The 19,515-nt window shown below is 38.8% G+C and overlaps 1 protein-coding gene across 1 annotated transcript in view; it reads left to right on the top strand.

The window, feature by feature from the left end:
• Positions 1-19,515, top strand: part of LOC131152629 (uncharacterized) — a 57,121-nt gene that overhangs the window by 15,955 nt on the left and 21,651 nt on the right. The window contains exons 5-6 of the mRNA XM_058104380.1: positions 10,719-10,858; positions 17,212-17,298. Of these exons, the coding sequence (XP_057960363.1) occupies positions 10,719-10,858; positions 17,212-17,298 (227 nt within the window). The remainder of the gene's footprint in view (positions 1-10,718; positions 10,859-17,211; positions 17,299-19,515) is intronic.

Raw genomic sequence — 19,515 nt, forward strand, 5'->3', positions numbered from 1 at the left:
CACAGTTATTCTATTTTCATTCCAGGGGGTTTGAAAGGGGAGAGCTGGAGTAGATTTGTTGAAGTTTTGGAGTTGCTGATAGGTACAAAGGACTGTAATTTCCAGAGTGAGTTGGTAAAAAAATCTTTAGAGCTTCATGGTCAATAGAGTTGAAGGATGTGTTGGTGGGAGGTTTGTTGCAAAGAATCAGGAGGGTGGGCGGGGCTGCAAGATCTGTGGAGGTGTGGTGCGATTTCTGGTGGATGTGGCAGTGGCTGCTAGTCCAGGGAATTATGTTACAGCTAGTGTTTGTGACATGGAAGGGGTTAGAGCTTGGGAGTCCAAGGATAATGGGATGGGGTTGGAGTAGGGATGCACCAGGTATCACTAACATTGCTTTGCACTTGGGTCAGATTTTGGTACTAATGGGCTAGATCCAACTAATTTTAATGGGTAGCCGATGGTTTCAGTCAAATTATCTTCTTCGAAGCAGGCTTAAATATCCATTTGAGAGTCTGCAAGGTGTTTCCTTTAGAAATTAGGACCAAAGCTCATGTAAAACTCTATTTTGAGCGTTTGGGTCAAAATTAGATCTGTTAATGTAAAAGAGGGTACATTTAGGCTCAAAAGCCTCATAATGGTAGCGTAAAGCTGTGGAACCTACTACTACAGCTGTTTCACAGTTGGTGAAAGCAGCTGGCTAGACCTCTTCACAGGTAAGAGATACCAGTTTAGGGAGTCTTGAAGGGCGAGAATTGGTAAAAGCCAGACTTAGTTTGGTCAACTTTGGGAGTTCAGTTGATGTTTCTATACCTTTAGGGGGCGTTTGGTTCATGGGATAAAAAAATATTCCCATGGAATGTCATTTCAGGATGCTTATCTCATGGAAATATTTTTGTTTGGCTCGCATTGTAAGATTCCCAGGAATGCACTCATGATTCCCATGTCAATGTTTGATTCAACATGGAAATTGGAAGGCATTTGAAGAAGATGATGATTACAAATTTACAACCTTGACAGGTTGACACAGGCAGCATCAAGGATCTGCTGCCAAGGAAGAAAATTCGAAGACATTGTGGAGAGAGGAAGAAGAAGAAGAAGAGGAAGAAGAAGAAGAGAAGGGAAAGAAGGAGATACTCTTTGGGGGAAAACACACGTCAATTCTCAATTCAAATTCAACAATAACCAACTCCTGCATGGCTTTCACACACTATTTATAAAAAAGGATTATAACACGAGAAATTACGTGTATGCCCCTAAAACTAGATGAAGTTACAAACGCAACCCTAAAGTACACTAATGCTACAAACAAGCCTTCAAAACACATAATCCTACCATAATAAAACTAAACACGCATAATAAACAACTAATCAATTAAGCTCGTTTTGGTTTAGGACCCAACAATACATTGACCCCTATTCTTTGACAAAGGCCTCCAAATTGGGCGATCCATACAAATGCCCGCTTCAAATCCTACATCAATTCCCTCCTTCCAAAAACAAGTCAGGGAAAAGCACCAAGGAATCCATCACCATGAATAGAATTATCACACTTGATAAGAAAGGAACTAGTGGTATGCTTCAATTTGGTGAGTAATAAACTAAGCACATTTAGGTTTAGGACCTAATAACCCGTTGACCCTATTTTTGACATTGGCTTCCAAATTGGGTCAAAATGATCCATCCAAGCACCTGCGTCCTGTCCTATACTACATATGCGTAAACAATATATGGAAAGTAGTTATATATTCACCACGCAAACCTACTTAAAATATGCTCTTAATTGAATCTATGCCCTAAAATTTTCAAAAATAATTTGAAAAATTCCACAAATAATCCAATTAGTTGAAATAATTGAGGACAATATGATGTTTAAATATTAGCCATTATATTATAGTATTATAACACAACAATAATATTATTTTCATTTTATTGATAATTTATTATTTTAATAATAATAATAATAATAATAATAATAATAATAATAATAATAGCATCTAACAGTACTATATTGTAGCTGCATTGATGTCCAATTGGCCAAAACAGTGGGGACAATTTGGTATAAGTTGGATTCCCATGCAAATGGGATTTCCATGAAGACTTATTATAGGGAATGGTGGAATGGGATGCCCATGTTTTGAGGGGGTCTTTCATTCCCAGTATTGTTAAGATGCCCGCCACTTTGGATTTCAGTGTCTAAACAAAAGTGGGAATGAGATGCCATGGGCATCACATTCTCTAGAATGTTGGAAGATGCTGCAAATCAAACGCTCCCTTAGTGGAAGAGGAATCTTGTGATGATGAGAGAACAATAAGTGAGCCTGTCCTAGTGGCTATTGACCACATGGGTTTTATTAAGTAGCAAGAAGCGTGTGTGGATGAGATTCAGGGTAAAATTGATGGTTTGGAAGAAAATCTATTGGTATTAAAACCAATTCTTAATGGCAGTTTTGGGTTCTGTTCATCTAAGGAGTGATACTCATATTTGGCCTGGGGATAGTTCTTGTACATTCTCTTCTAAAGCTTTTCTAATTCATTTTTTGAAATCCTGAGGCTTTTCTTATTTTCATCTAGAGCGTGTAATTCTACATTTGGAAGGCAAAAATTCCCTTTGAAGATTAAAGCATTTAAATGGTCTTTGGTTATTAATAGAGTTGGGAGCCAAGTATGGTGTGGGGGCCTTGTGCACTGGGTGTTACTCATAAAGTGATTGTGGGGGAAGGGTGCATTGTTGAAGGATCAATTGCAATCTTTTTACTTGTTAGTAAGCACTGGAAAATTGCATCTTGATTTGATTTGTCAACGCGATGCTGCTTGACGACGCCTCCCTTTGCTGACAACCCTTGCTGCCTCCCTTCGTCCTATCCCTTCGTTGACAACAATGGAGGTTTTCTTCTCACGATTCAACCTAAACATGAGACTCCACTCGACCTTGCCTTCTCTCTCGCTTGAGCAGTCAGCTTATTGTCCTTTCACTGTAAGCCCTAGTTTGAATCCTCTCTCCATCTTTCTTTTGGCCAACCCTTCATATTCTTCTCTTCTCCTTAGCCTACCTTTGTTTCATTCGCCACACACTGGGCCATCTTCTTTGGCTGTCTTCTCGACCTTTCTCTTTGCTTTTTGGTGCTCACAAGATTCCTCTTGTTTGAAGCTGCCCTATTCGATTGGCTCTAGATTTTTGGTAGTCACAAGGCTTCTCTTTGTTTTTTTAGTGCTCGCAAGCATCCACCTGTTTGAAGTTGCCCTTTGCGTTTGGATTTGGTTCACAATCTTTTGTTTTCTAGTGTCCGCAAGCTCCTACAGTTTGAAGCTGGCCTTTGGTTGTTCTTTAGAAGGTCTTTTTCTCTGGTGGACCCTACACTCTCTTAGGGATTTGGCTTTGTTTGTTCATTGACTGCCTTGACGAGATGTCGAGGGATGGGAAGCAGACTGTGGTGGTCGAAAGGAAGTCCTTCAACTTGGTCATTAAAGGGGGGAAGTTTTGATTTTCTTAAAATCATTGAATACCACAGGGAAGAAAGATCTCCATTGTCATAGAGATGGAAGAATTCAGATGGTTCCTTGAATTTTGGGAGGAATTTCGGGCTTTGGAAAAAGCTATACCCCAAGCAACTTCTTGGTCTTGTTGAACAATGAACAAGGAACAAGGATAGAACTCCTACTTCGTAGTTGAAATCGAATAAATTTGGAAACTACCTTGCCCTTATGGTGACCAACAGTGGTGGTTGGATAGCCCTTGCATTTCTGAATAGGTATGAATTCAAGGGCTAGATGAGGATCTCCTCCTTGGCAGTTGAGCTAGGCCATTGTCTTCCACACCCCCCCCCCCCCCCAAAGGATGATTTAACATCTTCAATCTTTCAATAGGTGCATAAGAAGCCCACGACCTCCCCAGTGGATATGAATCCATTCCTCAACAAATAAGCTAGCTCCCTTGTGCCCTTGCCCTCATTGTGGTAGGCCTTTTGAGTCTATTGCTGAGTGGTGGCTTGACACCCAACTCGCAAGTGGTGGGGAAGATGAGTAACCTCATGTGTTCTTCGTGAGTGTTGTGGGGGAGGAGCAGTGCTGCAGACAGATTTTTTGATTCCACTATGTAGGGTAAAGGCAGGCCCAAAGATTTTCTCTCATTTGGAGTGGGCCGTAACTTGGGCCTTGGAGCTAAAAAATACCAAGATTGGCCTTGCAATTTTTCTTGACTACTCGAAGTCCCAACCTAGCTCTTTTTCTCCCTTTAAGCTTCATGACGGTCCTTCTGAAGTTGCTAAAAAAATAATCCACTTTGGGAAGGCTGTCCTTCTTGAGGATCTCTCCTCATAGGCAGCTGAAAATTGAGGGGAGGTTGTTCTGGAGCAAGAACCCCCTAAATCTCAAACTAATGCTGAAAGATTAGCCCTTGTTCGAGCCCCTAGCATTGGCTATGACCCTTGTGTGTAAGTCCCAACTTCGAGGATTTGATTGATAGACCCAATTTTGATACTTTGAATGACTTGGACTCAGACAACACTCGTTTCAACAATTAGGTATCTGGGTTCTTTGGAAGTTGGTAAGAAAAACCATAGGTGCGTCCTTTGAAGGGTTTGAGGACAGAGCCTTACAATTGTTTGAGGATATTGAAAGAACGAGAAGAGAGGGGATGGGAAGTAATCACAAAAAACCATCAGAGTCAGTATTAGAAAGTTGGATACCAGTAGGGAATTAAAGTGCTTGTAATGCACTGTGAACTATGGAAAAAACTGGAGGATGCTTGAAAGTGGCAGAGGCATGCAATAGCCAAAGCCCTTGTGTTAGATCATTTTAAGGAAAATAATTTCTTGGAATGTGAGAGGTCTTAACTACAAATCCAAGAAGAGTGTAATCAAGTCCTTTTTTAAGAATTGGAGGGGTGATGTGGTATGCTTGCAAGAAACTATGGTGGAAACAGTGGAGTAGCTTTTGATCAAAGATCTTTGGGGGTTTGACATTTGTGATCTTGGAGTAGTAGGCAACTCAAGGAGTATTCTTGTCTTGTGGAAGCCTAGTGTTGTGGAATTGTTGGACCATTCCATTAATTCATTCTTAGTCTCCTATTTGTTCAATAGCATGGATAATAACTTTCAGTGGATTTCACAAGGGTTTGCGGCCCAGGTGATGGACCCTCCAAGTCTCTCTTTTGGAATGAGCTCTTCGAGATTAGGAGTAGATGGGATGCTCCTTGGATCATTTAGTGATTTCAACATGATTGTTTATCAGCATGAAAGAAGTGGGGGCAGCCTTGAACTAGTAGCATTGAGAGAAATCCTTAACTTTATTAGCGTGAATGCCCTTATTGATTTCCCTTTCATTGGTGACAACTTCACTTTGTCTAACTCAAGGGAGATGCCTTCCTTTTCAAGGATCGATAGGTTCCTTATTTTGATAGACTTGGAACTTAACTTTCTTCACATATTTCAGAGTTTGCTTCTTAGGCCCATCTTAGATGACTTCCCCGTCACCCTTGACATTGGAGAAGTTAAATGAGGGCCAACCCCCTTTCACTTTAAGAATATGTGGTTAAAGCATGATGGTTTCAGGGAGTTCGTGAAAACTTGGTGGTCCTTTATTCTAGTCACGGGGAAGGCTAGTTTTGTGCTTGTCTCAAAATTGAAAGGAATTAAAGGAAAGCTAAAGATATGGAACAGAAACACCTATGGGAATGTCCAAGCAAAGACGTCTATTATCCTTAAGGGCATCAAAGAACTTGATGAGCAGGAGATAATCCATGGTCTTGATGATGAATAGAGAGCCAAAAGAGATGCTTAAGAAGGAACTAAATGAGATTATTAATATTGAAGAAATATCTTGGAGGCAGAAATCCATTGCTTTCTAGCTCAAGGTGGGGGACTGTAGTACAAATTTTTTCATTAAACAACAAATGCCATTGTAGAGGTAACACCTTATCCAACATTGAAATTGGGGAAAAATCACCTTAACCAGTAAGAGGATTTTAGAAATGGTATTTGTGATTTTTATGAAGACCTTTATACTAAACCTGAGACTAGGAGAGCTATAGTGGATGGCATCAATTCAAGTCTCTTAGTTCGTTCACCATGGGGTGGCTTGAGAGATGGGGATAAATCATCTAGATCAGATGTTTTCTTCTTGGCTTTCTTTTAGGCTAATTGGGGCCTTCTCAAGCACGCCATTTTAATCGTGTTTGAGGAGTGTCATAGATCAAGAAAATTCTTCAATTGCATCAACACCACCTTTGTCAGTATTGTTTTGAAGAAAGTTGGGGCTGTTAAACATCAAGGATTTCCGCCTTAGAAGCTTGGTGGAAAGCATTTATAAAAAATCATTGTCAAAGTCCTAGTGAAGAGGCTCAAAAAAGCAATATTGAAAGTCATTGGTCAGTATCAGCATACTTTTGTGGTTTAAAGACTGATTATGGATGCTGTCTTTATGGCTAATGAGGTGGCGGATGCCTCTCTGAAGGAAGGAAAAAGGGGGAATAATGTGCAAACTGAATATGGAGAAAGCATTTGATCATGTCAGCTAGAACTTCTTTTATCTCCTCAAGAGCATGGGCTCTAGGGAGTTTTGGTGTAGTTGGATGGCTCAATGCATCAAAACTCCAAGCTTCTTGGTACTCATAAATGGCTGTTCTTTTGATTTCTTTTGCTCCTTGAGAGGCTTGATGCAAGGTAATTCCTTGTCCTCTTTTCTGCTTATTTTGGTTATGGAGGTGCTTAGCCTCATGTTGATGGAAGCTACTGGAAGAGGGGTTTTTAGAGGTCTCAAGGTGGGATGAAATGGAAGGTTTACAGAAGTTTCTCATCTCCTTTTTTCAGACAATACTACCATTCTTTGCAAAGATGATCCCCTTCATATCCTCAACCTTCGATGCATTTTGTTAGTTTTGTTAGGGTTTGAGGCTGTCTCAAGCTTGAGAGTGAACCTTGGTAAAAGTGAGCTTATTCCAATTGGAGAGTACGAGGCCAACCAATTGTGCTAAGTATCTTTTTTGGGTGCCTGGATGGTGAAGAAATTTCTTGTCAAATGGAGGCAAACTCACCCTCATTAGGAGTACTTTGACAAATCTTCAAGTATATTTCATGCCCCTCCTTCCTTTACTGACCTCGGTAGCTAGGAGATTGGAGGGAATTTAGAGAATATTTCTTTGGGGAAGCTTAGGGGAGGAATTTAAGAAAACCTTGTTAGATGGGGAGTAGTTAAACAACTATTTGTTCGGGACGTTTAGGGCTGAAATCCTTCTTCACTTTCAAGAAAGCCCTTGTTAGGAAGTGGTTATGGAGGTTCATGAAGGGGGAAGACCTCTTTTGGTGGGATATTGTTGTTTATAAATATGGGCTTAAGCATAGTGGTTGGACCGCTGGACAACACACAATAGTATGGCTGTAGGGGATCCTATGGAGTGGGGGTTTGGTAATTAATTAGGAAAGGATTTTTCCAATTTGTGACATTTCAACTGGGAAATGAGGTCAATGTTTACTTTTCGCATGATGTGTGGTGTGAGAATAGTAATCTTAGAGCTGTCTTTCCTTCCATCTACAACTTGGTTTGTGACATAAGTTACCTTATCAGTCATCCTTTGCAAATCACTGAACAAGGAAATATTTTTTAAATAGGAATGTGATAGATTGGGAACTTCATGCACTCTTTGACTTTCACATAAATCTATATAATTCCCATTACTAAAACATCCCCAATGAACCAAAATAGGCTTTGGACAAAAATGGTGTTTTCACTGTTAAATCTTTCTACAAGAAGCTCTCCTCGATGGGAACAAATTGCAACGAGTCCCCTTTGGATTCACATTTGGAGGACAGCAGCCCCTTCAAAGGTTGCCTTTTTTGTTTGGGAGTCCACACATGGAAATATTTTAACCCTTGACAATCTGCAGAAGAGGGCTTATAGTCACAAATAGGTTTTTTCTTTGTATGGGTGATGCAGATTTAGTTAACCACATTTTTATCCACCAGTGGTTTGAGGGGCGCTCCCCGAGGCATTTTGCTGCTAGAACGCACTGAGGCGTAGTTCAAAAAGTGAAAATCCTACTATGGCTACACTTTCTAGGTTGGAGTACCTCCACTAAAAAAAGCGCATTTTTTACGCGTCAAAGAGGAAGGTGCATGCATTTTGGGACTAGCCCTTAACTTTAATAATATAAAAAAATTAAAGAAACTGAAAAATAGGGCAGACATGCCCTTTCATTTGTGCTTCTATCAATGAATGGACGAAGAATTGAACAATCAAAGACTCCCCCCTTTGACAAGGGCTCCATCACTTTGGCAAAGAGCCACTATCATCTTCTTTGATTAGATCATCTGATGGGATCACTGCGTTGCCACATTGATCTAGTTTTCTTTCCCTCTCTTGTTCTCTTTTGCAGCGAGATAATTGGGTCATCTTCAATTGTCTCTCACTCTCGTATCGAGTCTCTCTCTCTCTCTCTCTCTCATCTTGAGTGTCTCTTTCTCGGCTAGAGACCCTTTTCAATGGAGGTAGTGGACTGTGGAGTGAAGATGGTGAGAGGCAACTAGAAAAGCAATATTTCTTTGACTAGGTGGGAAGGCAAACTGCAAGGAGGGTACATGGCTGTGGAAAAGCCAAATGGTTGTAACATTACACTTACAGGAACACAGTCTATGGGCAATAAAGACAGCTTTAGTTAATGTGTTTTGATTTTAGTTAAGCTATTTTTTAGTTTAAAATTCAGACAACAGAATTTATAATTCATCTGAATAATTTTCGTATCATTTTTTGCATATATAATTTATTTATATTCAACATCTCAAAAGGCTTACGCCTCAATGCCTTGAGGCTTATGCCTCCCCTCAACAGGGGTAAAATTCCTCGCCTTATGCCTTCGCCTTTTAAAACACTGTTCTTCACTGCCCTTGGATGAGGAAATGTTGGAATTTGGTTCTATTCTTGGCTGGACAGCAGTGGGTTACGGAAAATTCAGTTGGAGGGGAGATTTGGACTTGGAAGGAATCAGAGTCACCAAGGAGAAGCAAAAGGCTATGAACCTCATCATCCCTCTCTACTTTTGGTGCACTTGGAAAGAAAGAAATAAGAGAGCCTTCAAAGATGCAACTGCTCTGCTTCAGGTTTGCATAGAGCAGTGGATTGCTGTTGTTTCCAGCTGGCTTAGTAGGAAAATTGTTAATGATCTTGATGTAATCCTTGATGTTTGCGACACTGAGTGGTTGATGTTTTGTACCACTGGATGGCAACTCCTTGATGCCTTGCTAATATGAATTTCTCTTTACTGATAAAAAAATTAATAGAATTGATACTAACGACCTAGTGGAGAGATCAATTAGCTTAAATATTATACAATGTGCTTAGCTTCTAATAAGATGCATGAAGACTATTTTCTTCATAGTCAAGTGGCTAGGCTGTAGCTTTGGAGTGAGCCTTTCTCCTTTGCGAGTGTGATGTTGGTGATTCCTCAGGCAATGGATGGTTTTATATTTTTGGGGGTTTTTAGAGAAAAGTGAAAGGGAAAGTAGGATATTCAAAGACCAAGGTCCAGCTCATTACTTTTCATGGATAGAGTCATTTTTCTAGCTTCTCTTTAGGCTTTGGTTTCTGGAACTTTTTGGAATATGGGTGTGGCGCTTCCCAATTGTTAATTTTCTTAATAGATGTTGGACTGTTGGAGGACATCTTGTGTTCTTGTGTAAATCAACTTTAAGATCAATGTGCCTTTAGAATTATTTATTTTTTATTACAATATATTGTCAAAGTAAGCATTCAAGTTCTTTTGCTATCAAAAAAAAAAAAAAAAAAGAGCCAGCTTACAAGTGTTCTTTTCTAGTTATTGGAGGACAACGTCCTCGTGAATTTATACTTTTCCTCTATTCTTGATATACTTCTTGTTCTATCAAGGAAGCTAAAACCTTCACCTGCCTCCCACAAAAATGCAATTCAGCAACTGCTCTGGGAATAATTTGTTTTTCTTATGAATTTTTTTTAAAAAAAAAATCAATTTTTTAAAAACCTTCACAAATTAGACTAGCTGTAATGGTGAGCTTCAGGGCGAGTTGCCAACTCAGATGTCTTGGGTTTGGTTCCTCACCAGATCAAACTTAAGTGGGCACTTTTTGCTGGGGGTTGCTGCACCAAGTGTCGCTGGTCAATTTATGGTTGAGGCCCTCTATTATAAAAAAAATCAATATTGGTGGGTGCAGGTTATTGTTTTTTTTTTTTGGCAAAAGACACTAACCTCCCCTATGGTTTGGCAAAAAGACAATGGCCTCCCTTGAGGTTTCAAAAATTCCAAAGACCTCCCTTGAGGTATTAAAAATTCCAAAGACCTTCCCTGAGGTTTGTTAAATAGACACAAACCTCCCCTTCTATTTTGCAAAAAGACAAATTTTTTTAGGGGAGGTCTGTGGCATTTTTGAAACCTCAGGGGAGGTTTGTGGCATTTTTTAAATCTCCGGTAGGTCTTTGTCTTTTTGTCAAACCTTAGGAGAGGTGAGTGTCTTTGTGCCATGTTTATTTTTTTCTTATTATTTTTTTTTTTTACAATTTTATGGATTTATTTGTGCCAAGTCTTCATGTATTTGTGTAACATAACTGGATGAAAGAGCATTATGCTGTGAATCGTTTCTAGATTTATTGTAACAAGTGGCTTGCAAACTTGGTAATTTGAGTTTAATTTTTTCTTTCTGCAATTTTCTATCTTTTGTTTTGCCTTTATTATGCACTAAGAATTTCACTTTCAATATAATGAATTCTTTTGTGCAGGAGACATTGAGTTGATGAGGTTCTTACTTTCCAGAGGGGTTGATGTTGATTCGCAAAGCGATGCTGGTACTCCTCTGATTTGGGCTGCTGGTCATGGCCAGCAAGATGCTGTTGAAGTTTTGTTAGAACACCATGCTGATGTGAGTTTGAATTTATCCTCGTTCTCGTTTATAGTTGTGTTATTTAATTAATGTTGAGGTACAAGGAGAGCCTTGTAGCCAATCATGTCTCACCATGTTAGCATTCACAAGCTCAAGCATCTAACTGATCGTATTCTAGACTTTCCACCTAGCCTTTCCTGTTGGAAATATCCCCTTTTGTACTATTTTTTATAAAAAAAAAATATCATTTCTTCAAATTTTTAAAAAAATGACGGTTAAAATTTTTTTGTTGGTTGGCTAAGTGGAAAGTCTTGTAATGCGTAGTAGAATTAAATGAAAATACATTTCATTTGAAAATATAATAAAATGACAGCCTAGTGGATGAAGCTGCCACCATTGTGGGCTCTGTGGATGGTGGTCTAATACATGCAGCGTTACTACTGCTACTACTACTGCTACTACTAACACTACTATTACTATGGCAAGAATACATAGTAGTATTAAATGAAAATACATTTCATTTGAAAATATAATAAAATGACTGCCTAGTGGATGAAGCTGCCACCAATGTGGGCTCTGTGGAAGGTGGTCTAATAAATGCAGAGTTGTCCCCTACTTGTGGGCTGGTTGTTTTATAACTTTAACCTGTGACATCAAGGTCGCCTGGAGCAACCGTTTTTCTGGATAAGCATATTTTTGTATTAAATTGCAAAGAGACTCCAAGGGGGAACCCATGTACAGCATTTTTGAAAGTTAAAAAGGAGCAAGACATATTCCTTACAAAATATATGAAGATATCAATATTTTGCGGATAGCTCTTTCACCCTTAATTGCATGGTAATAAGCCAAAAAGATTTGATAGAATTAAAAGATCTTTCTTTCCAGAAGCCCTCACGTTTAGCTGCTTCCAAACTAACCAATGACTCTTAATGAAAATAGTATCCAAATGATCCTTATTAATCCTTTTACAAACCAAGCATCTCCAATGATAAAACATTTTTCTCCTCCTGATGATCACATTAATAAAATGGAACCTATAGCAATGCGTAGACACATAGTACAATTAAATGAAAATACATTTCATTGAAAATATAATAAAACGAAAGCCTTAGTGGATGAAGCTTCCATCAATGTAGACTCCGTGGAAGGTGGTCTAATGCATGCAGCATTGCCTCCTACATGTGGGCAGGTTGCTTTATAACTCTGACCTGTGACATCAAGGTTGGCTGGAGCGACCTTTTTTGGATGAGTATATTTTTGTATGAAATTGCGAAGAGGCTCCAAGGGGAGAACCCATGTACAGCATTCATGAACTTAAAAAAAGGGAAAACACATTTTCCCTACAAAATATACGAAGATATCAATATTTTGCAGGTATCTCTTTAACCCATAATTGCATGGTAATAATCTGGAAAAATTGATATGGTCCAAAGATCTTTCTTTCCAAATGTCCTCACGTTTCTCTACTTCCAAACCAACCAAAAGGCTCCAGTTGAAGTAGTATCCCATAGATCGTTATTAATCCTTTTAAAAACCGAACATCTCCTAGATTTTATTTTTTTGTCAACATCTTCAGCACAGCCATGACCGAACTATCTCCAGCATTACCTATATCTGGCCCAAGATGTTTTTTCCTGAAATGCAGTGAAGTAACAGGTTATTTCTTGTTTCTTTTTCTTCACACAGAATTATTAACCACATGTGGCCTTATCTTCTTTAAATTGTTCTGAGTGGGTATTCTGTCTCAAACTGCTCCCCAATCCCAAAAAAATAAATTCGGATAGGGCTTTGGGGTTCAGACCTCCGAATGACTTTTTGTGGTATCCTACATTTCCCTGCTACCATTTCATTATTGTGAAGCTAATAGTAGTAGGATTAAGTTATTTTACGCTGTGATTCCTTTCATATGAATCCCATGCTGCTCTATCTTCTCCCTGCCTTTGATGTCACTTTCCTGAAGAAGATACATTAGGTTTGTGGTAGGTTCTCTTCATGATTCTTAAATTTCTTCCAGCTTGAGCAGTTTTCATTCATCTTTGCACAGCCACTAACCTGGCTGCTTTTATCAGTAGTAACTAGTAGCCTTAGCAGATCAGAAATTGAAATTTCAATGCCTTGTTATCACCAAACATAGTGCCAACCAAACCATGGAACTATCATTACCCACCTCAAACTAAATTCCTTCGAAGAATTCCTTTCAATCTTACCTATAAATTTACAGAGCGCAATTCTGTGGGGATTTCTACTCTCAGGTTTTGTTCGGTTTGCCAAATGTTATTCTCAGGAATAGAATGCAATAAGATGGAAATGTGATAAAAATTATGCATGGACATAATAATTTAGAAAAAAATACTCATGTGAAAAGCTTCTGCTCTATCCCACATGGAATATGATAGGAATAGACATTCCTTGGGAATAGTCAATAGCCATCCATTCCTCGCCTATTCTATGTTATGGATTCATAAATATTTTGCATTGATATAGTGGCTACACATCTTTTATACGCTATCAAATTCTTATACTGTGATGAGTGTGATCTTTCTATTCCTGGGAATAGACATTTAGTGGATCAAATGCAACCTCAATAATCTCTCACCTGTTTTTGTTTCCCAATATTTGGTTACCCCCACTTTTGTTCACAAATGCTTTATCTTGGATAAATTTCCTTAACTACTTGCCCAACAAGGCTTTGTCCATGACTTGCAACAATAACTTCTTGTCTTCCTTTATCAAAAAAGGAAATTTGGATGAACCTCCATCTGACAAGGTGGTACCTAGGAGCTCCATCAAAGCTTCCCCACAAAATTCGCCTCTGAACTACAGTCTTCATTGCGTCCGATCCTAGTGTGGGGAATAAGACAAATAAAGGCATTACATAAATGGGTAGATGGGATACAGAACTCTTTGACTCGGTAAATTCCCTTCCTTGGATAGAAGTTGGCCCTTCTATCTGGTCAGTCATTTTATCATGTTTCTCCACAATTGGACTCCATATTGATGTACTACCAGTGCCTAACAACTTAAATTCTCAATTCTTGCCTGAATAAAATTAATTGGACCTTTTATAGTTAGTTGGGAGAAGCTGAAAGGACCTAAGTCTTGACGGTAGTGGGGGGGTGGGGTGGGGTGGGGTTGGGCCTTGGGAACTTTGTATCTAAAAACATCTCCTTAGTGGGTAAATGGCTTTGGAGGTTCCTCTTGGAGGTTGACTCTTTATGCACATGGTTATTAAAAGCAAGTGTGGCTTTTGCAGGAATGCGTTGAATACTAGGGGTAGTCATATTGTTTCTTATGTTAGTCTTTGGAAATTTATTTCTCAGGTAGCTCAATTCTTTTTTCCTCTTACTTGTTATCATGTAGGGAATGGGAATCATATTCATTTTTGGGAAGATATTTGGGTGGGTGAGGTGTCTTTGGAATCTTTATTCCCTCGTCTTTCTAGATTGTCCCTCTCGCTTAATGCATTGATTAATGCTTTTTAATCTTTTGAAAAGAGGGTGGGGGGGATCTATTTCTTGAGATTTTCATTGTTGCTGCATGTGCTGGATTTTTTGTTCCTTGAATGGGTGGTGATTTTAGTATTTGGATTGGGGATTCTTTTAGTTCATTTTCCACAAAATCTTTTCATGCCTAGTTGTTGAAAAGGCCAAATCCTACTTTTTTCCCCCCTTGGACCACTTTATTTGGAAGGCATGGTTCCTTGTAAGATCAGGGCTTTTATGTGGACTCTGATTTTTAATAGGATTAATACTGATGATTTGTTGCAATTGAGGAGACCTTATAAGGCTATAAGTATGAATATTTGTGCCACATGTTTGGAAGCAAGTGAGATTAGCAATCATTTATTTCTACATTGTGGAGGGGCTGGTCAGCTTTGAGCTTATCTTTTCTTGGTTTTTGAGGAGGCTCTGATGCTTCATGAGACTGTTGATTTTTTCCTAATGGTGTGGTACAAAGATTTTGGGAGGAGAAACAGGGGGGAAATTTTATGGAAATGTGTAGTTTTTGGCTTTTTTGGACTCTGTGGATTCAAAGCAATGCAAGGATTTTCAACAGAAAAATGAATTCTGTGCCTTTCTTTTGGAATGAAGTTACTTTCAGGGCTTCTTTTTGTGCTCATTCTTTGTATTTCTTTCAAGGAGTGTTGTCATCAGAACTTCGAAGGGATTGGGAAGGGGCTTTGATGTAAATGTTTTCATTTGTTTCTTTGTTTACCTTTGTATTTTCTGTGTTAGGAGGATTTCTCATCCTCCTTTCTTTGTAATTCTTTCTCCTATACATTAATTTATTTTCTTTTTCTTTCAAAAAAATCCTTCCCCAGACTCCGCATGCGCAGGAGCTTTGTGCTCCAGGCTGCCCTTACATGTGTATATATATAAAGGCAATTGCTTTGAAGATGCATCTCATTTGTTTCTTCACTTTTTGTTTGCTTGGGGCTTGTGGAATACACTTTTTATTCTTGTTGAAGAGTGGGTTTATCCATAGTCAATAGAGGAGTTCTTTGCTTATTACTTTTAGTGGTTTTGGGAAAGGTAAAGATGTTATGATGCTGTAGAGGTGTGCTGTAATGCAGTGTCAAAAAGGGAATTTGGTTGGAAAGAAATGCAAGAATTTTTTGTTGGTAGAGATACTCCTGTATGCTTATTACTTTTAGTGGTTTTGGGAAAGGTAAGGATGTTACGAGGCTGTGGAGGTGTGCTGTAATGCAGTGTTAAAAAGGGAATTTGGTTGGAAAGAAATGCAAGAATTTTTTGTTGGTAGAGATTATCAATGGGGCTTCTTTGGACAGGATGTGGTATTTGGCTTCACTTTGGGCTTATAGTGCAAGCTGTTTTAAGGGCTGCTGCTTTAAGGATGTCATCTGAGATTGGGCGGCTCTATGAAGTTTATGTATTTTTTCTTTTCCTGTCTTCAGGAGTGAGGACTTATTATTCTCTGCTTTTATATCTGTTTCTTGCTAGTTTCAATAAAGCTGCTTTTTCTATCAAAACAATTTGCGAAACTGGTCAAGAAAACTGGCAGTCGCAATGTCGCATTGGATCAGAGCCTGCTCTGATGCGACTTGATCCAGGACAAGCGCCTGACAACTTCAATTCTCAGTTCTAGTCTGAATAAAACTAATATGTAGGAGGCTTTTTATTGGCTTACCAAGCTCAGAGACTAAGAAATCTAAGTTAAGAATCCTAAACTAAAATGCCATTTTCCTTAATAATCTTGCTTCCTAAATAATTATACTCTAGAATCTTGGAGATATGATCCTTAAAAAAATACCCTTGATAATGGAAACTAAAACATAATCAAAATTAGAAGAGTAAAATAACTCTTTCTTGGATGCTGCATCACATATTCTTTTACCTTTGAATTTTGTCCACAAAGGAAGTCGCGGGTATAGTCAAAGGCACAAAGGGTACTTGGAGGCTTGCGAAATGAAGATGCGGCTATCTGAAAAATGTCCAATGTCATTGAAATCTGAAATAAACCCCTGTTAGATTGCTAGTTGATGCAAAATCTTAAGCTGTTAGGTTATGGACCGAGTGACCAACAGTATATATCAATCCTTAATATTCCCCAGAATGTGCAGCTTGATTGCATTGGAGAGATAAACAAATGATAAGTGATACCCACTATGGGAATCAGAATTTTAACAAACTGATAATAAACATGGGCAACGTGAATAGAATGCAAGACCTCCTGGCAATCATGCCTCTGATACCATGATGGATTGCTGCTTTACCTAAATTCTTATGTTGTTAGCTTGAGGGCCAACATTGTATGTCAAAGATTAAATGTTTGAAACCACTTCTCCTTTAAAATTTGGAAAGAAAACTCTACATCTTTGAAGGCTTGTTTGTTCTTTTGTACCCATAGGATCGGAAAAGTAAGTGAGGGAACAATGGGCTAAGGCTTATTTTTTCCTTTCCATCCATGAATCCCTTGCTGAGCAAAGAGGACATGCTTCCACAAATTGGAGCATACCCAAAAATAACTAACATTGCACATGGAAAATGAAGAAGAATATGGTTGAACTCCCCATGCCGGGTTAAAGACATTGATTTGCCAAGACCTTTTTCCTTTTGTAAGGGATCATCACAGGAAATCAATTTCCACAGTAAGTGATTACATCCTAACAAATTATGTCTTGCTCGGGTAGCATATGATAAAACCAACTGAGAAGATGCTATTTATGTTTCATTACTCTTGCTATGAAGTTCTTTTATTAGAAAAAAAAAAAAATTCTTTGTGCATTGGGTTTTGTTATACTGCAATTTGTTGCCTGTGTTTTTCTGTTTTGGTCTGGGGCTATAGTTACCAAGGTATACTTGAAGAGGCTTTTGTTTTGATATGATTATCGTATTCTTGTTATTTTTTATTTTTTGTTTATTGTTTCGCAGCCTAATGCTGATACAGAGGATAATATTACTCCATTGCTGTCCACTGTAGCAGCCGGTTCCTTGGCGTGCTTAGAGCTATTGATTCAGGTCACGTATTTTCTTTAGTCTCTATATTGCAACTTTGATTCACTGGCAACTAGAACATTACTTGAAATCTTGTTTGGCTGTTGCTAATGGCACTTTACAACAGCGTTTTGTTGGGTGAAATGATCATTTTCTAAAAGCTTGGACTTGTTATCTTTGGGAGAAAGCTGCTCTTTTAGGATAGCTTTACATTTAGGCCAAAAGCTATCACTGCACCGAGTCCTCTTACGATATCTAATTTGTTATGTGTGTGCTACCTAGCATGCACAGATGGTATGCCTAATATACTGTATTATGCAGCTGCCTTTTACACATTGCAGTTTTTTTTTTTGGTCTATAAAAATTTGTTAATTCTTATATGGAGGTTAGCTTCACTTATGTTAGAATCACCAAACTTTTAGTCGTTGGTCTTCACTCATACTTATTTGCATGTGACTAATGTGTTTGTTTTTGTGATTGGACAACAAATCCTTTAGTGCAACTGAACTGCTGATAATTTTGGCGTAGTTAGTTCTTGACCACCAATAGGGATCACTTTGTTCTTGCTTAATCAAAAGAAAAGTCCTTAAATAGTTTGTAGTAAATAACAAACCCCAGATCATCTCACCTTTATATTCTAATGTCTCACATATGTTTATGTGTGTGCGTGCATGTGCGTGGCGATATATAGATATATATATTTGCAAAAAATAGGTAGAGAGGGGGGAAGTCATGGGAGCACACTTCAACATTGATGGATTTAAGTAATGTAGATCCAAAAGTTGGTTTGCTTTTTCATCTGTCTGAATTCTGAAAATGGGGCTATGCAGGACATCCTTCTTGCTAATGACTGGGAACTTGATTACTATTTGATTTTCTAGCCAAAATTTACGACACTGCCCCCGTGGACCCTTGACAAAGCAGCAAATTCTAAGTCTGTTCGTACTTAAGCCGAGCACTAATGTTGCAATCTGTTTCACCTTCCCTTGGAAAGGATCTGGAAGGCTCCGGTTCCCACCAAAGTTGCTTTCTTCACGTGGGAAGCTGCTTTGGGGGAAGTTGCTATTAACAACCATTGGAAGAGGGGCCTAGTTCCTTTTATGGGTGTTTCTTGTGCATGAAATATGCTGAATCCATATATCGTATCATCCCTCATTCCCTATGGACTAGGAACTTAATCTAGCTCCAGCAATGATTGGGCAGCAATTTGTTACAATCAAGAAAGCTGAGAAGGAGATTTGGGCCTGGAAGAGAAATCTTCTAGGCACAATGGTAAAGATGCCACCATGTGACCTGGAAGCCACGGGGTCGAGGCCTAGGAATAGCCTCTTGCAAAAATGTAAGGTAAGATTGCATACTGTAGACTCATCATGGTCCGCCCCTTCTCTGAACCCTGCATATCAGGAGTTTTGTGCACTGGACTGATTTTTTTAATTTTTTTTTTAAAGAGAAATCTTCCATGCAAGAGAAGTAAAGAACTATGCCTTTGATTCCTCTCACCATCTTTTGTCCATGTGGAGAGAAAGGAACAAAAGGGCCTTTGAGGGGCCAGCCTAATCACAAACTACACCAAAGGATAGATGGCTGACCACTAACTGGTTTAGTGGCTTGTATATGCTAGATATCCTATTTTGGATTTTTGGACACTATAGGTCAGATTCCTGTTTTGTTCTTCTTGTTGTAAATCAATGGCATTCTCTTGGTGCCCTTCAATGAATTCTCTCTTTTTACTGATAAAAAAACCCAATCTGCATCTACAATACAATCACATGGAAAAAAAGTTGGAGGGGTGGAGAAATGATTTAGATGCCTGCAATCACAGGAGTGGGAGAAATATCTTCCTCCAAATTCCAGATTTGCTGCTATTGTCACTGTCAACTCCATGGCTGCTGGCAGCAGTTGTCTTTTTCTTCTTCTGCATAAGGTCTGGAATTGAGCAGGAGGGTGAGGTAGATGATTGAGGTGCCTGAATTTGCAGCCACGAATGGATAAGAGGGGATACAGTTGCCTGAAATAGAAGCTTAAATTTGGGCCTTTAACAGAGGCAGATATATTGTTAGGAGGAGATTGATGCCTGCACAAATGAGAGAAGAGAAAGGGAGAGAGAGGGAGCATGAATGAGGAGCAGACAACACTCTTAAGGGAGGGAATATTTTGTTCTCCCTGAACCTATAATGGAATAAGAGGTTGCTCAATGTCTTATGACTGAATTGCCCAATGTCTTTTTTGGTTAGAGACTCT

The sequence above is a fragment of the Malania oleifera genome, chromosome 4, assembly GCF_029873635.1.
Source record: "Malania oleifera isolate guangnan ecotype guangnan chromosome 4, ASM2987363v1, whole genome shotgun sequence".
Classification (NCBI taxonomy): Eukaryota; Viridiplantae; Streptophyta; class Magnoliopsida; order Santalales; family Ximeniaceae; genus Malania; species Malania oleifera.